At 34.8% G+C, this 26,231-nt stretch overlaps 1 protein-coding gene across 1 annotated transcript; it reads left to right on the top strand.

Moving 5' to 3' along the window:
- On the top strand, positions 1-25,722 carry LOC107670981 (septin-2-like). The gene is made up of 11 exons (XM_016463796.1): positions 1-122; positions 5,617-5,662; positions 5,972-6,071; positions 6,151-6,237; positions 7,339-7,462; positions 10,090-10,224; positions 11,624-11,747; positions 15,835-15,938; positions 23,110-23,193; positions 23,290-23,347; positions 24,959-25,722. The coding sequence occupies exons 2-11, from the start codon at positions 5,636-5,638 to the stop codon at positions 25,025-25,027; spliced, it is 912 nt and encodes a 303-aa protein (XP_016319282.1). The 5' UTR covers positions 1-122; positions 5,617-5,635; the 3' UTR covers positions 25,028-25,722.
- Positions 25,723-26,231: the final 509 nt, after the last annotated feature.

Here is a 26,231-nt window from a genome sequence, read left to right as displayed (position 1 = left end):
ATGGGATAAGGACGGAATTGTAGCGATTTCCGGATTCGCTGGATTGGCCTGCTGGGAAGAAAGAAAACAAGGGAGGTGGAAAAAACTCCAGTTTTTTTAGTTTTATCACGCGTTTATAACAGGTAAGGGCTTCTGGCGGCTGAAAAGTTAGTTAAAGTTTCTTCGCGTTTGTATCCGGAAGTGATTAATCACTTTGTATCAATTCCTGTGTGGCTCCAGTGACTGTTGCATGTCAAAGTTGGTGCAAAGTTACACTGAGAAGAAGTTTGATTAAATAATATAGTTGTATCACTCGATAGCCTACTTGGTTTCTCAGTTTGAAAGTGTAAGATGTGTTTTGTTTTATTGCGGGTGTGTCAGTTTTAGATGTGCTACGTGCACTGAATGAAGAACATTTTATCAAGCAGGGTGTGGAAGAGGAGGAGGTGTTTTCGCTTTAAACGGGGTGCTATAAAAATGTACCCAAGGTTATCTGTTGTTTATTTCATTTATAAATTACATTGGGATTTGGCATCATGTGAATTCAGAGACGTGTTGCTCAGAAAGAGGTTTGGGGGAGTCGAGGAGCTGATGGCCAGTTTGACAGCGCATTTCAAAGTTTAACAGCACGTTCTCCGCCTGGAACCAACCTCCTCACTTTAACATGGAGCCAACATTTCGGCGCATGATTCAGTTTTTTTGTTATTAATGAGAAAATTAATTCCTTTTTTAAAGTACTGTCGTACATTTCAAAGTTTAACAGCACGTTCTCCGCCTGGAACCAACCTCCTCACTTTAACATGGAGCCAACATTTCGGCGCATGATTCAGTTTTTTTGTTATTAATGAGAAAATTAATTCCTTTTTTTAAAGTACTGTCGTATCTTAAAGGGGTCATATGATGCTGCTAAAAAGAACATTATTTTGTGTATTTGGTGTAATGCAATGTGTTTATGCGGTTTAAGGTTCAAAAAACACATTATTTTCCACATACTGTACATTATTGTTTCTCCTCTATGCCCCGCCTTTCTGAAACGCGTCGATTTTTACAAAGCTCATCGGTCTGAAAAGCAAGGTGTGCTCTGATTGGCCAGCTATCCAGTGTGTTGTGATTGGCCGAATAGGTGGTATGCAATCACGTGATTCTGATGACGCGCGAAATGCAGCTGGAAGGCAGGAAGTGATTTATAGTTGCTTAGCCTATATCCACCGCCTCAATATAGGCTATGGCAGGGAAGTATTGCAATTTAGTTTAAAAATCACTCCTCTTCGTAACATCACGTCCAACACATGTTGTGATTATAAATACCTTTCTCTTGTAATAGAGTGGTGGTTGAAGAGAGATCCCCTCATATGATTGTAAAGCGCGTTGGGTGTGCAGCAGAAAGGAAAAATTGAAATCGCATCATATGACCCCTTTAAAGAGAACATTCTGGACCTTTCTCTGTGCTCGCTAAAGTTAGTATGTGCTAATAATATAATATTCATGTTGATTATATATTAGATATGTGATTATTGCTTACATACAAATATTACTATTATATAATTACATTTGTAATATATTTTTGAACATTTATGTTCCAAATGCTATGGAGTGCTTTACAATAATAGTCAAATAATGGAATGTGATGATAAAATTAGCAAAATACAGCATAACAAAGGAATATTTAGTACTATAAATTTAGTACTATAGTGTTGATGAAAAAAAAGTTTTAAACACTAGTCCAAAACCATTTCTGCTTGGGTCTCAGGGGGTAAAATATGTTCTAAGAACGTTTTGTTAACGTTCCCATTATGACAACGTTATTTCTGAATATTCTCTGAACCTTCCAAAAAAAAAAAAAAGGTTTAAAAAATGTTTCAGAAAAAAATGTGCATAAACAATGTATAAATAACATTTCTGTGCTATATAGGCCCAGACAGCTTTAAGCGAACGTTCTGTTAATGTTACTGGAAGAACGTTTGTTCATAACCTTGAGAGAACCTTAAAAGAATGTTAGCCTAAGTTCTCAGAACGTTTTACTGTTCGCTGGGTATTTATAAAACAATATCTAGATCACATTTTTTTTTGTCAAACTGAATAAGAGAACTTCAGGCAGCTTGTATTCATCAGAATTATATCTTTTGGCTCATGTTATGTTAAAATAACCCTGAACCTGAATAGAAGTGGTCTGAAAGGAAATCCCCACTTTATAATGAGCAGGATTTTGGCTTTTGGCAAGACATGTGACAAGTAAACAAGATGAGTTTCTAAATGACTTCTTCATTATGAAGGACTATTAACTGTTTCAGATGAGAGTTTATTTTCTGTTTTATTGCGCAAATGTGCTTCTTTTGTGCAAATAAGTGTCTTTTGCTTCCTTTAGCAGTCCTGTATAGGTTTGCGTTGAAACTTTTGACTTTTAGGTGTTGTTTATATCTTGTATAGGACACATTTTAGCATGTTTTATTCAGAGCAGAGGAGGAATGATTCAAAAACAGCGTTTATTATTTTTTTGTGCTTATTTTGTGTAAATGAGAAACCGTTTGAAGTTGAAACTTAAATCTGGTTAAATGTGTAAAATGTTCAAATATGATTTAATTTTTTACAGCATGATGACTTCAGAATAGCACAAATTTAGAAGTTTGGTGCTGGTGAGATTTTTTTAATGTCTTTGAAAGATGTCCAAGGCTGCATTTATTTACTCAGAAATACAGTAAAATCAGTAATACTGTGAAATAATATTACAATTTAAAATAACTTTTCTTTTTTATATATATTTTAAGATGTAATTTATTCCTGTGATGCAAAGCTGAATTTTCAGCATCATTACTCCAGCACTTCAGTGTCACATGATTCTTCAAAAATCATTCTAATATGCTGATTTTGAAACATTTCTTATTATTATCAATGTTGAAAACAGTTGTGCTGCTTCATATTTTTATGGAAACATGATCCATTTTTTTTCTTTATTAATGAATAGAAAGTAAAAACAAAAAGCATTTATTTGAAATAGAAATCTTTTGTAGCATTATAAATGACTTTACTCTCACTTTTGTGTATTTTGCACAATAATTTACTATTTGAAAGTATAAAACATGCATTATGCGTTGACAAGGCTGTCGCTGGATTTTACAAGGTGGATTGACACACTTCTGTTAATTGGATAATTGGGCCCAGTTATCAGACGATAATCTTGAAATGGTTAGTTAATCTGCAATATTGCTAGTTTAAAGTAAACTCTTTAACTCAGATAGCTACTGGAAACTGCAGACTGTCTCTGCCATCTTGGCTCTGAATGTCATCAAAGTTCTTTCTCTCTGTTGTTTCCTCTCTTCGTTCTCACATCGCATCCCGCACTCCTGATGTGTCATTTCCACCTGTGTTTAAAAGTGATTCCGTCCTTTGTCTTGAAAATCATTCATCAATACGCCAGAGCCGGAGCCACTTTTCAAAAGTGAAGCGAATTGCGCCAGAGGTCACGAGGCGCACGTTTCACTCATAAACTCAAGTGCTGCTTTGAACGGTAGTTTGGTTGTGAAACGGCAGCAAGCGTCGGCCATCAGCAAACCCAGCTTTCTGATCCGACTGACTGTATATGTGGCGTTCCAGTCACATGTCTCACGAGCTTACAATCCACTAAGCTCCGTCAGGAATTCTCTTAAGAACCTCAAAACCATTTTTCCCTTTATCGTAAAAACAGTAAATCTCTTAAGTCAGGTCACAGCCTACAAAAGGGTGAGGTAGAGTTGAAAGCTGGTGAGTTTGTTCAATCTTTTCTTGGTTTTGAAGTTTAATGTACGTGTTAATGCAAAAAAAAATCACCCCCGGTGTGACCGCTGCGCCGATAATGAGGCCACTTGATTAATCTGCAATGAGTTTATCCTTGCCATAATTCCCAGCCAGCAATAACAAGACCTCCCAGAGTGTGTGTGTGTGTGTGTGTGTGTGTGTTTGTGTGATAAAATAGGGATTGCAGTGTCCTGTATTATAAAAGCAGCACGGCTACACCCACAATCTTACATTCATCCTAAATTAGTTTCCATACTTTCCTGAAAAACACTTTGACTCTTGATTTTTCCTGTCTTAGAGCAGAAACACTCATGATCATAAAAATGAAGAGCTCAGTCCAACCTTCTTCCTTGTTTTGTTCTTGTTTTGTGTAAATAAGGTTAGAGCCAAATGGAAACGAAACCTAAATCTGATTTAACATTGTGTAAAATGTTGAAATATTCACAACATTTCAAAGCATGATGATTTGTTCGAATAGAACAAAATTACTGAATTAAAGTGAACACATTTAAAAAAAAAAAAAAAACTTTTCAAGAGCTCTTCTGCTCACCAATGCTGCATGATTATATGATTGCCGTAAAAACAGCAATATTGTGAAATATTATTGCAATTTAAAACAACTGTTTTCTGTTTGAATATATTGTAAAATGTCATTTATTCCTGTGATGCAAGGCACATTTTTCCTGTTTTGGGAGTAGAAACACTCATGATCATAAAAATGAAGAACACAGTTCGACCTTCTTTCTTGTTTTGTACTTATTTGGTGTAGGCCTAAATAAGAATAGAAAAAAATGGAAATGAACCCTAAATCTGATTAAGCATTGTGTAAAATGTTCAAATATTCGTAGCATGACCACTTTTTTTGAATAACACATAATTTGCAGAATTTAAGTGAACGTACATATATATATATAAAAGTACCAAGATGATCGACAAAATAGTCCGTGTGACATCAGTGGTTCAACTGTAAAGTTACGAAGCTACTGATGACGTCATTACGCCGGATCTGGGTCAACGCCGCCACACGCTCGCGTCATGGTACTGTCGTGAACGCGCATCCAAAGTGACGCAGTAGAGACGAAAATGTGGAATAAAGTCGTTATTTTTGTTTTCTTTGCACAAAAAAAGTATTCTCGTAGCTTCGTAACTTTACAGTTGAACCACTGATGTCACACGGACTACTTTGTCGATCATCTTGGTACTTTTCTGGACCTTGAACGTGGTAGTTACCTTGCTGTCTATGGGAGGCTCAGAGAGCCCTCAGATTTCATCAAAAATATCTTAAATTGTGCTCCGAAGATGAACGAAGGTCTTACGGGTTTGGAACAACACGAGGGTGAGTAATTAATGACAGAATTTTCATTTTTGGGTGAACTAACCCTTTAAGAATTTTTAAAACAAATACTTTAATTCAGCGAGGATGCATTAAAATGAGCAAAAGTGACATTAAATACATTATTAATATTACAAAAGATTTTTTTTTTCAAATAAATGCAATTTTTGTGAACTATTGACCAAAAAATTTATCACAGTTTCCACAAAAATATGAAGCAGCACAACTGATTTCAAAATTGATAATAATCAGAAATGTTTTTTGAGCAGCAAATCAGCATATTAGAATGATTTCTGAAGGATCATGTGACACTGAAGACTGGAATAATAATAGTTTTTTTTTTCTTTTATGGAGTAAATGTTGTATAAACTAAGTGTTGAATACATATTTTTCATTATTAGTTTTTGCAGTATTTTTAGCATTATCATAGCCACCCTGTTCTTTGGGTATGTAAGATAAATCTATAAGGACTTCCAAAAGACTTGTAATGCATTTATTTATTTTGTTTGATCAATATTTTTTTCTTTATTTAGTTGTGTCGTCAGAAACAAAATGTCGCAGTCTGGAGAAAAAGGAAAGGTAAGATTCTCACACTTATTTAAAGGCGAAGTGTGTAATTGTTTTGTATATTAAAATATTTAATGTTCACTGTAATTAAGTAATTGAAAATGATTTGTCAACTGACTTAACCAATGGCGTGAGTTTGGGGACGGGACTATCTGTTTGCTCAACCAATAGAAGATGAAGGGAGTGTTAGGAAAATCTGTTGTTGTTATTATTATTTTGTTATTCCATTTGGTGCCACAAAAGTTACACACTTCAACTTTAAGTATTGAACATTTCCATATTAAACTTTATTTCTCTAACCGTTCTGATGTGTGGTTCTAGTTCCCTGATGCTGCAGGATATGTGGGATTTGCCAACCTGCCAAATCAGGTTCACAGGAAGTCTGTGAAGAAAGGCTTTGAGTTTACTCTGATGGTTGTAGGTGAGGAACATATAAACACACACACGGATACAGACAGACACACACTGTGCTTTTAACCTGGTGTTATTTGTCATCTTAGGAGAGTCTGGTCTTGGTAAATCAACCCTGATCAACAGCCTCTTCCTGACTGACCTCTACCCAGAGCGCTATATACCTGGAGCGGCAGGTAAAACACACACACACACACACACACACACACACACACACAAACAGCTCTCCTGAGGTCTTCATTAACTCTACAGGTCAGGATATTGTGTCCAAGACTGAAATGATCCCTAGCAGTCATGAGAAAAGCCTCTTTATATGAACCTCATTTTGACCCGAAAAATATGTGAACACTCACATGTAAAACTGTCTGAATGCCATTACATGATAACGAAATATCAAAGTATGCTTTAATTACAAGGTTTCTGCAGGTCTTACAAAAGGTCTTAAAAGTCGTAATTCACCCTTCCACAAATGAAAGCTTTAAAAAGGTCTTAAATCAGGGCAGAAAGTCTGAATTTCATCACGGTTATGCCTAAAATAAGAACAAATATCTGTCAGTAGGGTATGAAAACTTGTTTTCCCTTTAAATTCCCTTTACATGGTCTTAAAAGGTCTTAAAAAGTCTTAAGTTTACCTTTATGAAACCATACGGAAGCCCTGTAATTGTAAAAACAGACAAGCACAAACACTTTTCAATAAAACATTTCACAAATAAAGGTCTGTTATGATCTAAATGTTATATTATACTAATATATAATATAATATATTGCATATTTTGCCTAATGCAGTAAAGTAAGACATTTTTTAACTGTGCCTTAAGTGTCCAAATGCTTTTTTGCGTAAAGTAATATTTCCATAATATATTATATTTATTGCATATTTCGTCTAATGCAATAAATGAAGACATTTTTAAAGTGTCCAAATGCTTTTTTGCGTAAAGTAATATTGTCTTCAGCATGATGCTGCTCCCGGTGGAATGCAGAACATTTCTGATTTAGATGCTCAATGCATGTAAAATCCCTTTAAATGCCTCTGTTGAGCACTTTGTCTATGAAAGCTCTCTAGAGTAAAAGGTTGTTTTCAACAAAGTAATCCCATCTGTAGCCCAGGGCCTCCTCCCAAAGGTTCTCAGAAAATGCTCATTAATCTTTTTCACGGTGCATCGATAAATCATTAGTATTTTTAATTTGATTTGTCTTGATGCTCTTCCTCAACTGTTCCTCTTTTTTTCTGTGAACTTGCGTGTTTTTGTTCTGATGGGATGTTTTTGTACTTGCAGAGAAGATCGAGCGCACGGTCCAGATTGAAGCATCCACGGTGGAAATCGAGGAGAGGGGAGTGAAGCTCCGCCTCACTGTGGTGGACACGCCTGGATATGGAGACGCCATCAACAGCCAGGACTGGTCAGTGTGAGCTAAATCAGACCAAACCTCCCTTTAGAGACATCTGGAGACATCTTCAATTAGAAAAATGAATCATACTTCAAATATAATTTTTAATGTTTATTATTATTTTCTAATTCTAAAAGTGGTACGGTAGGGTTAGTCATTGTAATTAGCTTTTTTGCATATAAAAACAATATTAATTTCTGGTATGTTCATGAGGTCAGAAATGTTTTGGTCATCTAATCAATGTCAACGGGTGTGGAAGGTGAAATTTCTGTCTTCTGAGCCATATATTTATTTTCAAATTTGACGTTCTTTATTATTATGTCAGCTGTCCCATGCATTTTCATTTTCCCTGTAAATTATTGGTGGTAGATAATGACTGGATATTTGCAAAGCAGGGTATACCTGCTGTAAATACATGCTGTTGCAGTTCAAAACATGATATGCTTACATTTGCTAAAAATGTAGTGGCATTTACAGTGTTTCTGTGTTGCATTATTGCATTAGTCCAAATGACATTTTATTTCTTTTCATTACTCTCTTGTACAGGACTGGACAAGCACCTGCACTTTTAAAGAAAAACATTTTGTTATTTTAAAATGTCACTTGCTCTGTGATATTTTGTCTAATGCATTGAAATTAAGTCTCCAAATGCTTGTGTGCATAGGAGTGGATCATTTTCTTCACTCACAGTTTAATGCAGAACAGCATTTCTTATTTTGTTTGCCTTTTGTGCGTTTAAAAAATGCTAGAGGAACCACAAATTTAGGCATCTTGTCATGCAATTTTACAATTTTGTCTATTTTAATGTATAAAATAACTTGTATAATAACTATGACCTCTTTAATGGAAGACCGGACTGATTATTAATTGAATACCCCATGTTTTGTGTTGTACTGTATCTGCATAGCAGAGATTATTTACATTATGGCACTTGACTGTAGACTGGAGGCAGCTGTTGTCTCTTGTTGCTCTATTGGTCATTGAGCCTTGCTAAGGAATGCTGGGAACGTCCTGTTTGAAAGAACAATATCCTCCCCATCTCTCACCCACAGACTTCTCGGGCTGATAATGAAAATGTGCCATCCACATTACCTACCTACTGTCATATCACGTCTTCTTCTCCTTCAGCCTCTCGATAAGGCTGCGGTGTCAAGGCCGATTCGTGCATGACGTTTATCAGAAGACACAGAAGTGCTTTAGTTCTGGTTAAGGGGTTAAGTTTAGTTTAGTTTAGCGTGTGATGTTTAGATAAGTCTGGAGACTTTAGAGCAAAAGGGAAGCTGGTGGTGAGACTTTAGAGAACTGAGAGTTGGTGCATATCAGGGTCATTGTAGTTAACTAAACCTTAAAATAAAAGCATAAAAACATAATTTTTACTTGGAAAAAAGTTAAGTGAAACAAAACAATTGATACAATTTTTTTTTTGTTTTAATTAGTGCTGTCAAACGATTAATCGCGATTAATCGCATCCAAAATAAAAGTTTTTGTTTACATAATATATGTATGTGTGCTGTGTCTATTTGTTATGTATATATAAATACACACACATGCATGTATATATTTCAGAAAAATATGTTATGTTTATATATTAAATATATTTATTTGTAATATAAATTATATGAATATAAATATAGACATGTAAATACATGTAAATATTTTCAATATATATACTGTATGTGTGTGTATTTATATATACATAATAAATATACACAGAACACACACATATATTATGCAAACAAAAAATTTTTTGTATGTGATTAATGGCGATTAATCGTTTGACAGCACTAGTTTTAACTTGATGTACTAAAAACCTACAACTGTAAAAAAAAAAATATATTAAAATAATAACTAAAATAAATAAATAATAATAATAAAAATAATTTTTTTAAAAACTTTAACCAAAATAAAATAAAAAATTTAAAAGCAACATTTCTCATTTTTATTTAAATAGATGTACTAAAAAAATAATTTAAAACCATAAAAAACACATTTTACTTGAAATAAAAAATGGTAACAAACAAAATATAAAATCTTATCAAATATAAAAATATATATAAAAAAATTCAACTAGCCAAGGGAACAGTTCTTCTTTTTTTTTCTTGAAATAAATTAAATGTTAATTGAAACAAACATTTTCAACAACTTTCAGATTTTTTGTTATTTAACCTGATGTACTAAAAAACTAAACCTGAAGTAAAAATGATCAAAAACTGTATAAATATGTTTAAAAAATAATAAAATTAACAAAAACATAACTAAACTACTAACGTTTACTTAAATGTAAAATAAAAAAAAGAAAATATGAATAGAAAAACTAATTTGAAATATTATTCAAATCTATAATAAGATCTCAATGATAATAAGTTAACACTGGTGCATGTGGTCTGTCTATACTGGACAGGAACCAGTAAGCATGATGTTGTGGAGCGTTTTGATAAGCTTTATTTGGACAAAGTGGTTGTTTGTTTGTTTGTTTCTAAAGTGCATCTTGATATCTCATGATTAGATTATGGTTTTGTTCAGCTGAGATCCGTATCCGATGCTTGTTTAATGCGTTAGTTTAATACAATCACAAGCTTTTATGTCTGAGTATTTCCTTTCAGCTCGTTCTCTGATCTCTGCTTTATTCTGTTCGACAGTTTTAAGACGATCATCCAGTATATTGATAATCAGTTTGAGCGATACCTGCATGACGAGAGCGGCCTGAACCGCAGACACATCGTTGACAACAGAGTGCACTGCTGCTTTTACTTCATCTCTCCGTTTGGACACGGGTAAAACTCCTGCACATGTTATGCCTTTCGTCATAAGTCAATAAAACATTATTCATGCAGAAAATGGCTTTAGCCTTCAATTAAGGTCTGTTTGCAGCAGAAGTGGTGCATTAAAGCAACATGAATCACTAACAAAAAGCACTGGTGGAACTTACACCAAAACTTTGCACTTTAAAGTTTTAAGTTCAAAAGTGATGTGAATTGTCCATCAGAAATTAAGTCTTGTCTGCTCACCAGGGTTGCATTTATTTGATGAAAAATTGTAAAACTCCTGCACATGTTATGCCTTTCATCATAAGTCAATAAAACATTATTCATGCAGAAAATGGCTTTAGCCTTCAATTAAGGTCTGTTTGCAGCAGAAGTGGTGCATTAAAGCAACATGAATCACTAACAAAAAGCACTGGTGGAACTTACACCAAAACTTTGCACTTTAAAGTTTAAGTTCAAAAGTGATGTGAATTGTCCATCAGAAATTTTAAATGTTTTTCAAAAAAGTCTCGTCTGCTCACCAGGGTTGCATTTATTTGATGAAAAATTGTGTAAAATAACCAATATTGTGAAATATTAGTACAATTTAAAATAACTATTTTCTATTTGAATATATTTTAAAATGTAATTTATTCCTGTGATGCAAAGCTGTATTTTCAGCATCTTTACTCCAGTCTTCAGTGTCACATGATCCTTCAGAAATCATTCTGATTTGTTGCTGCTCAAGAAACATTTCTGATTATTATCAATGTTGAAGACTGTTGTGTGGCTTCATATTGTTGTGGAAACTGTGATGCATGTTATTTTCAGCATTCTTTGATGAAAAAAAAGTTAAGAAGAACAGCATTTATTTGAAATAGGAATTAAATAGGGATGCACCGATACCACTTTTCCAGAACGAGTCCGATACGGAGACTTTTATTTTTGGTACTTACCCGAAACAGATACAGTACCTGTATTTTCATTGTACATTTTTTTTATGATACATTTTTTTCAGGATTCTTTGATGAATAAAAAGTTTAAAAGAACCACATCTATTTAAATTGAAATCTTTTGTGACATTATAAATGTCTTTACTGACACTTTTGAACAATTTGATGCATCCTTGACAAATGAAAAGATTAATTTCTTAAAAAAAAAAAAAAGCCTTACTGACCCCAAACTTTTGGTGTACATAAATTGTTTCATAGTTTTTTTTTTTGGTGTAGTTAGAGCAAAGTCGTCCTAATTCAAATCTTTATTTTTATTAAAAGAACAGCATTTATTTGATATAGAAATCTTTTGTAAGCTTATAAATGTCTTTACTTTCATTTACGTTCAATTTAATGCATCTTTTCTTAATATCTTTCAAATTTTACTGACCCCAAACGTATGTGATTTGTGCTTCTGTGTGCTTGGTTTTTCCCAGCCTGAAGCCTCTGGATGTTGAGTTTATGAAGGCGATCCACAGCAAAGTCAACATCGTTCCTGTGATCGCCAAAGCCGACACGCTCACGCTGAGAGAGCGAGACCGTCTCAAGAGAAGGGTGAGGATCTGACTCTCTCTGTCTAGAACAAGCACAACTGATCATTTGACCTATGACTAGTTGACAACAAGCCACAAAACTAACAACAGATGTTATATTTGATCATCTTTGGTGTTGATTCCAGCTTTGGGCTTTTTAGGATAATGATAAACACACATTTGACTGGTGCATTGAGTGTTTGGTGATCAGACGGTGTGTTACTGTAGGGTTGGGGTGTGTACATGCATTCATGCATTCATGCATTGTGACATTCCTGGCAGTCTGGCATGGACACAAGTATAGAAAAAGACATGCTGGCCATGCACTGTATGTGCTTTAGTGAGCAGTTCGTCATGGACAATAGTGTTCTCCTTGTGAAGTCTGCAGATGTTTCCCTTTAACACACAGAGAATCACACACCCGCTGGCTCCGCGTCTTCCTGCTGATGTGCTCCGCAGGTTAAGTGGGACGTGATTATGTAGCGTGTATCTGGCTCCACTTCTTTGGGACGTTATCTGTAGTCCCACAGGAAGCTTGCACAGATCAACATGAGCACTGGAGCTTGTTCAGCATTTCTGCTGCTGTTTTTAACACAATTATGTTAATGATCGCAAATGGTGGAGGTTTATTTTGCCAGTGTTAGAATCATACTCCGCCTCTGTTTAACTTAAAACCTTCAGTTTCATTATTACTTTATTACTCATACCTCCATTTAAAAAATAAAAAAAAACCCACACAAATGTGAAGCTTTGAAGCATTGTTTAGGTGCATACATTTTATACCCACTAACATTCAAAAGTTTGGGGTTGGTAAGATTTTTTTAATGTTTTTGAAAGAAATCTCTTCTGCTTACCAAGGTTGTGTTTATTTGATGAAAAATCCAGTAAAATCAGTAATATTCTGAAATATTAATACAATTTAAAAGAACTGCTTTCTATGTGAATATATTTAAAAATGTAATTTATTCCTGTGATGCAAAGCTGAATTTTCAGCATCATTACTCCAGTCTTCAGTGTCGCATGATATGCTGATTTGCTGCTCAAGAAACATTTCTGATTATTATCTGATTGTATGTTGAAAACGGTTGAGCTGCTTCATATTTTTGTAAAAAAAAAAAAAAACTTGATAAATTTTATTAAAAGTATTCATTTATTTAAAAAAAACACAAAAAGTCTTACTGACCCCAAACTTCTGAATGGCAATGTATCATAAATGAGGTTAAAATGATTATTTATTTAGTGCAAATTCACCTTAATTTGTATCCTTATTGTTTAGGTCAGTTAAAAATACTTATCTGATTTTAAAAATAAATGATACCATCTGATAGTTATATAATTATAAAGAATCTGCTCTGTAGTGTTGTAGTGAGCTATTTTGTGTTAAAATCTGTAGTGTAACTAATACTGTTTCAGAAGCTTATCATGGCTATAACTGAAGTCAGCAACATGTAACTTGGTTAAAGGGGTGCTATTATGCTTTTTCACTTTTTCAACTTTAGGTAGTCTGTAATGTTGCTGTTTGAGTATAAAAAAGTTCTGCAAAGTTACAAAGCTGAAAGTCCACTTCAAAAGGAGATATTTTATTTAACAGAAATCACTTTTCAAAAACTACAACGAACGACTCGTTTGGACTACAACGCATATTTTCCGGGATTTGTGATATCACAAATATCGACGAATGGGACGAGACCTGGTTGAGCTGCACTAGAGAAGGCAATGAGTGTTATCACTATGTCAGAGACACGCTAGCTTTCTCAAGGCAGACGAACTTAGAGTGGTTACAATCATCCGGGTTTAAATTGCGCTCAAATTGATTTGATTTTGACGCAATGTTTACACAGAAGCTCGCAGGCGGCTATGGTTAGGGGCGTGACATTTCCCGACCAGGCACCGAGTGCTGCCAATCAAAACACACACTGGCCCAGATAACCAATCACAGCACACTTCGTATTTCAGAAGGCGGGCTTTCATTTGATACAGGAACTATTCGAGCCGTTCATGCCAGAATGGGGAGAGAGGTGTTGTAATAATGTAAAATATGTGAAAAATAATGTGTTTTTTGAACAACCTAGTATGAGAGCCTGTTCTAGTACACCCCCAAAACAAGATCAAGAAGAAAAATGTGCTATATAGTCTTATATAGTATAGTATTGTGCCTTTTCCTGTAGCTCGGCATGTTGCACGTTATTAGATTTTACATGACAAAAGAGTCGTAACGAGACAGTAGTGAGGTAATTTGCCCTCCGTCCCCTGCATTTCACCTAAACTACTGTTAAACCCCCAGACACCTGCTGATCAGTGACTTTCACTAGTATGAACAACAAAAAAGCCCAGTAGTTACTGAACTCTTCTCATTTATGTCTTGAGTTTAGGGTGTTCTGATTAGTCATCCCGATTGACCTCTGTCAGCGGCTTTTATGTGTGTGTTCTTGCATGTAAACATCGTCAGAAAATGGTCAGTTTTAGATAAGACTGATGGAATCTAGCCCACATCCGGCAATCATTGCATGAACGTCCATCTAAGTAGTTTCAAGCTAAATGACCCAAATGTGTGTGTTCTTTGCTCTACAAACGTGGGTTTTTTGGGTTTGATGTAATGATGTCAAATAGAAATAGTTCACACAGAAAAACACAACAAACATTTTCACTCTTGATCCAATGCACTTCCTTGATGGCTCAGAAAATCACAGGACTTGATTGCCTATGCTAGTCCATTTTTAGACATGGCTTTGGACACTGAATGCTTGTATTTTTAGTAGTTCCTGTTATTCGCCTGCTCCATAGATGCCATTTTTCTCTTCCTGCAGGTAATTTCAAAACACATTTTGATCCACATTCCCACATTGCTGTGTTTATTAATGCCTGTTTTGTTGTTTTAAAGGGAGAGTTCAGCAAAAATGAAAACTCATTTACTAATTTTTCAGACATAAAGCACTATGAACATATAGTCTATACAGCTTATGCGTAATATTCCAAGTCTTTTAAGGTCATGCACAACCGTTTTTTGAAAGAAATTCATAGTTTTATTTAGTAAAGACACATTAAATTGATCAAAAGTGACCATAAAGACATTTATAATGTTACTAAAGATTTCTGTTTCAAATAAACGCTGTTCTTTTGAACTTTGTACTCATCATAGAATTGTGAAAAATAAAATGTATCACAGTTTTCACAAAAATGTGAAGCAGTGCAACTGCTTTCAACATTGACAATAATCAGAAATATTTCCTGAGCAGCAAATCAGCATATTAGAATGATTTCTGAAGGATCACGTGACACTGAAGACTGGAGGAATGATGCTCAAAATTCAGTTTTGATCACAGGAAGAAATTAAATTTTAAAATATACTGGAATAGAAAACAGTTTTTTGAAATCGTAATAATATTTCACAATATTGCTGATTTTACTGTATTTTTGATCAAATAAATGCAACCTTGGTGAGCATATTTTTTTTTAAATATTGAAAAAGTCTTGCATGCCGACCCTACATTTTTTATCAGGACTGTAAATTATATTTCTTTGTGGAACAGCCCTAAATTTAGGTCCTTATTCATGAGAAATCTTTCTCCTCTCTATATCGCCATCAAATCTCATTCTCACTAAATAATAACAGAGTTTGCATGTTTGGCCGAACTATTCTTTTAATCTATTCCCTTTACTGTTGCTGAGAAACCCAAGACTACTTGAAACTTGATTGTTTAGAACTTAATTTTAGGAAATTGCTCCATCGAACCTGAATGTTAATGTGAATGAATTGGAGGAAGTTTAATGCTTGTTCTTTTCATTGGTACCTCCACAAATGCTTGAATCCTTTTTTTTGCATTGTCAGACAAGGACGAACACACCCTTCAAATTTTTCTCTACCTTATCTTTCCCAAAGAAGACTGAGGTAAACTCTTGGATGCAACTTCCAGTCATCGTTTCTGACTTGCGTGGAAGTGCAAGTCAGCAGTTTAGTATTTCCCGCTCCCATTCATGATGCCGGTGATGGTTCCCAAAATCCTGCCGTAAGCTTGACAAATGACCCATTGTGTCCTCGCGGCCTGACTGATATTTATGTTTGATTTTCACCCTCACTTTCTCACCGTGATAGCTTTGCTCTCATTCTCTCACAGGAGATCTGCGATCTTTCTCGCACCATCATGAAAGGGGGAAGCAGCTTGTGTAGAACAATATGGCCTTCCTGTAATGTGTCAAGCCGATTGGCAGGGAAAGCCGGGTCAGCGGTGTGCAGGACTCTTATCTGAGACCGGAGTGAGGTCATAAAACCCTGAAACTTATAAAGTACTCGAGGGACGTTTAGGTAGCTCTCACTTCCTGCCGTAGCGGTCATATATACCGAAGAGCAGCAGATCTCGTCCGTGTGAGAAGGAAAGCCGAACTGACGCACATCTGGGGCGCGTATTCTCTTGTAGAGTTGAATGCGATTCCCACAGGCCAGATTGGAGGTGTGCTTGGTGGGTTGCATTGTTGTGTTTATGTGAATTTGAATGTTATTGTTGATGTTTGCCATGCTGCGATCCCCATCACGCTCATATCTCAGTCTCCAAACTGTCAAAGCTTTCCTCTCTTTGTCCTCTCAGTTGGCTCAATGGGAGAGACGTACGAGCGCTGTATGCCTGCGAGATCGTGCCCTTGCCAACCGTTACCAGCCTAGTTGTTTTTAAAAACACAGTGGGGTCAAAAAGTTATATGCATCTGTTTTTATTGTTTAACAAATGTTTTATTACGAAATATGTTGTCAGCATTGTAGTTTGAGTGAAAAAGATACATTTGAGAATGTGTTCTTATTTGGTTGGCATCGCTTTTGCTTTAATTTGAGTTTTGAGTCTGACAATTTATCAATGACACTCTAAAAAAAAAAAAGAAATATAGTGCATAAATCATATAAAATACTGTTACGGTGCATTTGTGTCCTTCTAAATCTTGAAAGCCTCAGTGACCAGTATACTTTTTCTGGGTTTCCTCGGGTCTTCTGCAAATTAAGGTCTTAAAAAGATCTTAAATTCATAGTCATTTTATTAAACCTTGCATGCACTGAAAAAAAAAAAAGAATATCTCCCACAGTATTTTTGTCTTGTTTTCCAATACAAATATCTAAACAGCCTTAAATCAAGATAAGTTTAATTAAAATGCAAGTTAAAATTAAAAGTTTATGCTTAAAATGTGAATGTATCTTTATGTAAATCTTTAAATTAAGTTGATTTTTTTTTTAACCTTTTTTGAGCCTTTTCAGTGTGATCAGAAAGTACAGTTATTCCATATTTTAATTAAGTTTTTTTTCGGAAAATAAATTAAAAGTGCAATCTTTGGAAGTTGTTTTTTTCCAGCTGTTGCTAATACAACATTTACATGTAGAAATTTTCTGTACCTGGTTTTAAAAGGTCTTAAGTCTTAAACTGACCTTCACAAAACCTGTCGAAATTGAACTCTGTTCTTCTAAATTTCTTCTAAATCGTCATACAGGTTTGGAAAGACAGCAAGGTAATTAAATAATGACCGTTTTTGGCATGCATTTTTATTTTTTGGGTGAACCGTTTCTTTAAAAAGCATATATTTTCTTTGGCATACCAACATGTGATGCTGATAATGAAATGCAAAGATGTTTTCAGCCAGAAAATCTGCTACATTTAAATTCTGCCAATTCTTATCTAATTGTTCATACTTTAATTGTAGCATTGCTGAAGGCCTCCACACACACACATCGACAGGAATTTGCTAGAGTGAGCGTCTCCTCGCATCCCGCTGTTTCAGAGACGCCGGATTAACATTAGCCCTGGTACCGACACACACACACACACACACACACAGGTCCAAGTAATTGGTCAGTCCTGTTGAGTTTCTTTCAGAATTATATAACACCCCTGTGTGTTTTTGTGCGAATGAAAGGCCTTCACGAGCCGCAGGTAGCCAGCGGTTTCATCTAGACACAAGAGACCACAGTTAAGAACTTCATGGCTTTTCGGTTCGACACACTTTACTGCTGAATAGTGACTTTTACAGTATTTAATAATTGCTCATACTGCGCTGTTGTGTAATTTTGTTAGTTCCATGAGCCTCAAACAACATCTACACTAAAAACTAAGTGTTATTGTGTTGAAATACTCGGTGATGGGTTTAAACCGTGTAAAGTCTGTAGGGAGTGGTTGGGTTAAAGGTGCTTATTCATGATGAAACTTGACTGTGTGAAACTACTGTTTTGCTCCCTGAAGTATAAGCTCATAATAATTGGTCTACAGACAGGAAAACTATATTTACCTATATTTTTTGATGTGTTATGTACTTAAATATAGTGCCTGTCCTGTTTGTGACTCCTATTTTTGTGCAAGTGACCAAATGTTTACAAACCTTTTTAGTCTTGCAGATGTTACAGTATGCACATAAAGCACAGGCTGTAATTTAGTCATTTAGAGTTTTTACTTAAAAACCGTAATCAGGTTAATTTTGTTTCTGGCCTAGTGCACTACTTTCCTTTATATTTAAAGCATTTTCAGACTCTCCAAAGGATTGACAGAGTGACAGAACTATGTTTAGGTGCTGGTATTTACAGATGCAATATTTTGCATTTACATTTCAGTTTTGCGCTGCCCAAATTGCTCTGCGTCACTTGGTATTATCAAGTGAGTCGTGTTTTTATGGATCCATGCTGTGTTGTGTAAAAATTTAACTTTTTTTTTATATTTATAACATACAGCCTAGTTAATTAACGACGCGACCAAAAGAGTGAAGTTTTCCCTGAAAACCACGATTGCAAATTTGACATTTTATACAAGAGTTAAAACGAGTAGTTATTATATTTTAGTTCAATATTTGAATTTGAATTTGAATTTATTGAAAGGAAATATTGTCAACATTGACATTTGGTTCATGAAAATAGTTCCAAACAAAGAACACAGCAGAACAGTCGCGCATCTATGAGCAACACACAGCGGTGTTTCGTTATTGAATGATTTGCGCTTTTGAATTTGGAATCATTTGAGTCAATGATTGAGTGGTTCATTCATAAAGAATCTTGAATGAAGCAGCCGTCTGAACGAATCTTTTGAAGGCATGCTTCGTTAATTAAGACTGTCACTTGCTGCCACCTACTGGCGGTTTATTTTCATAGTAGCTTATCTTTGCATTTTTTCCAACATTTCATATTTGTAGGCTATATTTAAAAAAAAAAAAACTATTTTAAAACACCAAGCTCACAACATTATTTATGCTATTATAATTTTGCATTTTTGTATGCAGTATTAAGTCATATAAAACATTTCCCAACAATTCCCAAAATTGTGGCCAATGAAAATGCTGAGTGGCTAGTAAATTTGGAAAACCACTAGCCACAGTGGCTGTTGAGCAAAAAAGTTAATGTCAAGTCGTGTGCTCAAATAACATTTCTGATTATTATCAATGTCGAAAACAGTTGTTCTGCTTCATATTGTTGTATTGTACATATTTTACAATTATTTGATGAATAGAGAGTTCAAAAGAACAATGTTTATTTGAAATCGAAACCTTTTGTAACATTATTAATGTCTTTACTTTTACTTTTGATCAGTTTAATGCATCCTCGCTAAATAAAAGTATTAATTTTTCCAAAATAAATTTAGGAAATAAATCTTTCTTTTTACATGCATGCAGGCAGATTTGGTTGACAGTGTGAATTCAGCTTGATTGAGCACTTGGCTGAAAAGACTTCAACGTCCAGCCCACACGAGCTTCGCCTGTACTCGTACCCACAAATAGTCTTGCTCCACAAACACATGGTCACGACTCATAATGCATCCTATGACAAACAAATTACAAGCATAATAGGTGAAACTCACTTCCTTTTTCATTTCGGAGCCATAGAGAAACTCCCGTGCCATTGTTCCAGGCCAGACTCCAGGTGCCTCTGCCAGCCACGTGAACACGCTGCCAATGCAAACACATTTAGCCTCAGAGAAAGACAGGCAGAGCTAATGATTGTGTTGAGGCCTGCGCTGATAAGTCACATCAAGATTCTCAGTGCTGGCAATAAACTGTGGAAAGTCCTTGTTTCCGTACACTGTGAAATAACTATTATCAGCATGCAACTGTGTGAAAGGTTCTTGATTTTGTGCTTTTGAATTTTTAATATTAACGGTCAAAACGACACAAAAAAAGAGGTTGCATCTATGAATTTGTCCCTTTTTTCCAGACTTGTCCCTTATCTTGAAAAAAGGGATGAATTTATAGATATATAAATTTTTTTGACCGTTAAATTTAGCATTTTGCATATTGATGTTGGTTGCATAATCATTTTTTTTTTTCTAGTCATTTTATGTGCCTTTATGTACATAATCATCATCATTATTATAATTTATTTATTTATTTATTTATTTTTCAGTGGTCAAGTGCTTAAAATCCAAAATGCTTGAAAACATATTTCATTTGTTTGCTGTGACAACATTGTTAATTTTTGTTTAGTTAAGATTCTTCATTTAATATTTATATTTTAATTTTATCGCAGCTTTATTTCAGTTAACAAAACAAAAATTGTTTTAGTTACCACTAACAACAATTTTGAAAGCTGTGTTGCAACAATCTACTGGCTATTACATTTTGCATTTTGATGCTGGTAATTTTACAGCCAGTGTTATTTTAGTATCATTTAAATACAATTTTTATTTGTATTTTGAATTACCTTTTACCTTTATATTTTCAGTCATTTTATTTTAAAGGGGTCATATGATGCGATTTCAAGTTTTCCTTTCTCTTTGGAGTGTTACAAGCTCTTGGTGCATAAAGAAGATCTGTAAAGTTGCAAAGACTAAGAGATATTCTTTATAAAAGTTAAGAGTCAGCCACGCCTACCTAAAACGGCTTGTTCTAACAGGCATATAGGACCTACAATAATGTACAGTATTTGAAAAATAATGTGGTTTTTTAACATTAAAGCGTCAACATATTCTGTTACACCAAATACACAAAATAATTATCTTTAAAATAGCATCATATGACCCCTTTAATTTTTAGTAATTTTATGTGCTTTTGTAAATTTTTTTAAAATATTTATAAACAGTTTTAATTTTTATTAAATTTTTAGTGTTATTTTAGTTAGTCATTTTAGTACTTAAGCTTTTTTCAGTTGGCTGCCAAGTAGGGCTGCACAATTCATCGAATTTCTAATCGCGATTACAATTATGGATGCCACAATTGCGTAATCGTTCAAAGCGGCATAATCGACAATTATGATTTTTGTCATAATCGTGCAGCCCTACTGCCAAGGCAACATTTCTAGTTTTTATTTATTTTAGGTTTTTCACTTTATATTTTATTGCAGCTTTATTTCAATTAACAAAAGTGTTTTTTAAATAGTTTAAATTTTTGGTTAGCGTCATCAACACTGATGTTCACATGCCATTTGGCTGTTGTGGGGCAACTGTGTTGCGAATCCACTGACCAGCCGCTTATGAAAATGTCATTTTGCACATTCCCTAATCTGCTTTTCTTGTTTCAATTTTCATGTACAGCCATATCTTAACTCCCTTTCCCGTGCATAAAAGTCTCCACTGTGCCATTTTTCTTTGTTCATTGTGAAGCAATGTGTTTATTTGCCCATTTGGAGATCAAGTCATACAGAATTTCAGTATCTCCACACCCCACACCCCAGATCTGGCACGAATGGGAAAGATGGGCCCTTATAAATCTTGCACGCTTATTCCCTTCTTAATTTGTTCGATATAGTTTGATCAGACGAAGTACATTTATACGGTCATGCACGTGTTTATTTGGACTCAGACCACACAACAGTGACACCCACACAAGCAATAACATGCACAGTCCCGTGCGAGCCGGTCTCGCTGCGGTTCCTCGCTATGAAAACAGGACTAGTCATAACAGGAGGGGGTTTCTGTAAAGCACAGCGGAGCAGGAGCTGCTCTCCCATTGAAACGCGTCCCCGCTGAGATTACATGAAAGCACTGAGAATGTCAGGAAGAGGCTGCTGGTGGCGTCACTACGTAATGGCATTGTGAATGTGCTTCTTAGAAAAACAGCTTTGAAGTTAGAAAAATAAATCTTAAAGTCTGATCCGCCACAGGTGCTTCGGAAATGCGGCTTTTTTATGTGGTTTTGGCTTAAGCGAGGCTATTTTTCAATCTCATATTCGCTTTAGCAGTTTGTTCTGACACACTGAATTAGGAATATCTCCCAGATAGTTTGCACAGGTTGAGTTTGGTGTTCGGTGGAAATCTTGAAGTGGGGTGAGGTTTTCAGCTCTGCCCAAGATCTGTTTCTGGCCTGATCGTATCTGTTATCTGACTTCTTTTGACTCTGACTGGCACCAGACCTGCTACGTGTGGATCCAGTGGTTAGTTTACATTGTGTGATTCATACGATTCCTGTTTTTAGCATCAAAGAGTTTCCTCTGAGCTCTTTGAGAATGGTCCAAATGACAACGTGCTGAGAGAACTTTGGAAGTTCAAGACATGAACTCGGACTAGTTTCCAGTGTTTTGGAAGAACATTAAGCGCAATTTCTAAACTAAAATGGATTGGTACAGGCATCATAAATCATTGTAGAATTACCTTGTTTTTAGCAATCAGAGCAATTTTATAACAGTTGCTACAAACATGGAACAGCACAGAAATCATAAATCTTTGTAGAATTACCTTGTTTTTAGCAATCAGAGCAATTTCATAACAGTTGCTACAAACATGGAACAGCACAGAAATCATAAATCTTTGTAGAATTACCTTGTTTTTAGCAATCAGAGCAATTTCATAACAGTTGCTACAAACATGGAACAGCACAGAAATCATAAATCTTTGTAGAATTACCTTGTTTTTAGCAATCAGAGCAATTTCATAACAGTTGCTACAAACATGGAACAGCACAGAAATCATAAATCTTTGTAGAATTACCTTGTTTTTAGCAATCAGAGCAATTTCATAACAGTTGCTACAAACATGGAACAGCACAGAAATCATAAATCTTTGTAGAATTACCTTGTTTTTAGCAATCAGAGCAATTTCATAACAGTTGCTACAAACATGGAACAGCACAGAAATCATAAATCTTTGTAGAATTACCTTGTTTTCTACCAAGTTTAGTGAAGACTTTTTAATGAATTTTGTGCCTATCAAATGACAAAAGGCCACATTTATATATACATATATATATCTACATGTGTAACATATAATTTTAAATGAATAATTTTATAAATTAATTATAATTTTAAGTTGTTAATACAAAATAATCTGGATTATTGTATTATTTGTGTTATGTATTATTTGCCTGTGTGTAAGAATAAGTTCTATTCATTGCCATTAAAGTGAATTAACTGAACATAAACATAGGAATTTCTCCATTTGTTCTCTAGTGCCCTCTGCTGAAGGTGTGTTTCTCTCTCTCTCTCTGTGTGTGTGTGTGTGTGTGTGTAGAACTCACATGCAGGACCTGCAGGAAGTCACTCAAGATCTCCACTATGAGAACTTCCGTTCAGAAAGACTAAAGCGAGCTGGCAGGTATGTCAAATCAACAAATAAACCCAGTCGCAGATCATCATCCTGTACATGAACGGATCTGTGAGTGAACGTTTGGTGTACTCTGTGTTCCCGCAGGGCAGCTGATGAAGATGTGTTGGACAAAGACCAGATCCTCATGGAGAAGGAAGCTGAGGTGGGTCACAATGTATATGCATATGAATTTGGGATTTTGGCTACTGACTAGAAGATTCTTACTATCTATCTGTATAAATATGTTGTGTTTAATTAGTGTGCGGTATTCTGGCCTATGGGAATGTCTATCGCAGTCGGGCATGGACGCAATCAGAGCAGTTTGTAAACATCCATGTCTGCACAGGAAATGACATCTGCTTCCTGCATGGCAGAACGTACAGAAACACTTGCAATGTAAAGGGTGTTTTTGTTTTTACAGGTTTAATCTACCAAATGTCCCCACAAAGATAGTAAAACCTGAAATCAGCTACATTATGGAGAGAAAGAGGGAAACAGACTAATAAACCTACTAACCAACGTCTTAATATTTAAAAGTGCAAAAAGGGAGGGTTTAAAGGTATGTTTAAAGGATACAAAATAGCATTAGCTCGCTATAAAAACAACAAACATGAGTGAGTTTTAAGCATCATCTTCAGTGATGTATTTAGAGGAGCAGTTGTATACAGTATGTTCTCTAATTATCATGATTGTTGTGATTAGACCTTAATTAGAGACTGCTGGGTAATTGTGTTTATGTTTCACTACTGTGTTTATGTGTACGTGTCCATCTTGGATCTTCATGAGGTGTTCCAAAGTCACAATGTTAGAGTTTGTGCTTTAAAGTGTGAAAATACACAAACACACATTTAGCTGGATAAATTTATAATGCATTGAACCAGATGACATGTTATATTACAGTGATATATAAATAAATACTGTAAGAACAGTCATGTTGTGACATATTATTACAATTTCAAATAGCTGTTTTCTAATATATGGTCAAATGTAATTTATTGCTGTGATCAAAGCTGAATTTTCAGCATCATTCCTCCAGTCTTCAGTGTCACATGATCCTTCAGAAATCATTCTAATATGCTGATTTGCTCCTCAGTTATCAATTATTATCAGTGCTCAATTACTAATAATGGTTCTCATTGTTGCTGTTTAATATTTATGTGGGAAACCAATCTGCGGTGAATGGCAAGTAAAAAAACAGCATTTATTTGAAATAGAAAAATGTATTTACTGTCACTTTTGATCAGTTTAATGCAGAATTGCTGAATAAAAGTACTTTTGTCTTTTTCTTTTTTTAATCATACTTACCCCAAACTTTTGAATAGTAGTGTGTCACAGTTTCCACAAAAAACATAAAGCGGCACAACTGTTTTTAACACTGATAATAATAATAAGTGCTTCAGCAGATCAGCATATTAGAATGATTTCTGAAGGATCATGTGACACTGAAGACTGGAGGAATGATGCTGAAAATTCAGCTTTGATCACAGCAATAAATAACATTTTACAATATATATTTAAATAGAAAACAGTTATTTTAGATTGTAATGTTTCACAACATTAATGTTTTACTGTATTTTTGATCAGAGAAATACAGCCTTGTGAGACTTCTATTAAAAACATTGAAAAATCTTAATTATTCCAAACATTTTACTGGTATATTTATATATATATATATATATATTCTGTATGTATGTATATATATATATATATATATATATATATATAGGTGAAACATGCAGAAACAGTCTCTCTAACTGTTTTTCCTCTCTTGCAGCTGAGACGCATGCAGCAGATGATTGCTCAGATGCAAGCTCAGATGAAGATAAAACCAGGAGACGACTAAGTGTGTGTGTGTGTGTGTTTGTGTGTCTATTTGTGTATTGTGGGAACAGGAAGTGCCATCTGACTGGAGGTTACGTTATCCTGCCCATTTCTAAACACTATTTGCTTGTCCAATCCCTCATGTTTATCAGATTAATGGAACTTAATGTTAATGTCGTCTAATTCATATAACCACATCACTATCGCAGCTCCGCCCATACGAATAACCTCAACACTGAAACGAAAGGTCCGTTATCATGTCATTTAATCAGTCAGGTTAGATCCTGTTAATAATTTATATCACCTTTAGTCAATCATGGTTTCATTGACAATGTTCAGCATATGTTCATCTGTAGATTGATCAGGGTTTGTGGTCAGCTGGAGACTAGATGTTTTTCTGTGCCAAACACTCTTTTTAAGCTGCTTGGCTTGTACCAGTCATGCATCAGACTGGCATATGTTTACCTGATCACCTCGACAATACTTTATAAAGCATATATATTATACTTTGACTGCGGATGCATGGGATAAAATAAGAGGACGATGCACTGGTAAGATGCACCTGGTCAAGTTTACAATTTTAGAAAATGTACCTGTTCATAATCATCATATAGTCACACAGACATGAATGCATATCAGAGTTTGTTGGACTAGTGTTTGAAAAAGCGGTCGCACGTTAGCACATACAAATTAAAATAAGTATCACTAACAAATAAACAGATGCTCTCAAATCATGTTTTTTTAAATGCATTTGAATCTGTATGGCGTTGATTTGAGCTGCGTTGGGCAGCACTTCCCTCTAGTGGACTATATAGAAAAACAACCTGATGTACAATAGAAAGCACATTAAACTACATTTTGCCAGATTGGATCATGAAAATACTAAGACTACAATTGGACAATCTCTTGACATCCTGTTTGCGTTTTGATCTGATCATCTTTTTGAAAGGGAAATCAGTTAATAAAGTGGCGCAGCAAATATTGTTCACCTTTCTTATTTGGAGAGTGTGAATCTAGTAAAATGACGGTAAAGTTATGTGTTTATTGTGGACACACTGGTTCAGCTGTTGGTTTGTATTTTGATTCACAGAAATGCCTTAAAACTCCATTTAGAGACATGGTGCACACATTTCTCTTCTTTTATACTTATATTTTTATGGTTTGGGGATTGTTTTCTATCATTTTTTTATTGCTTGATTTTCACTTTATTTACTACTTAAACATTA

This window comes from Sinocyclocheilus anshuiensis, unplaced genomic scaffold, assembly GCF_001515605.1.
Source record: "Sinocyclocheilus anshuiensis isolate Anshui unplaced genomic scaffold, SAMN03320099.WGS_v1.1 scaffold332, whole genome shotgun sequence".
Lineage (NCBI taxonomy): Eukaryota > Metazoa > Chordata > Actinopteri > Cypriniformes > Cyprinidae > Sinocyclocheilus > Sinocyclocheilus anshuiensis.
The sequence above is the reverse complement of the archived record's forward strand: the minus strand, read 5'-3'. Positions and strand labels throughout refer to the sequence as shown.

Bases quoted from the DNA above. Each gene is read 5' to 3' on its own strand.
- LOC107670981 (XM_016463796.1), top strand. From the start codon at position 5,636: ATGTCGCAGTCTGGAGAAAAAGGAAAG. The intron at 7,463-10,089 runs GTCAGTGTGAGC...TCTGTTCGACAG, and splicing joins GCCATCAACAGCCAGGACTG to TTTTAAGACGATCATCCAGT. The intron at 15,939-23,109 runs GTCAGCGGTGTG...GTGTGTGTGTAG, and splicing joins CGATTGGCAGGGAAAGCCGG to AACTCACATGCAGGACCTGC.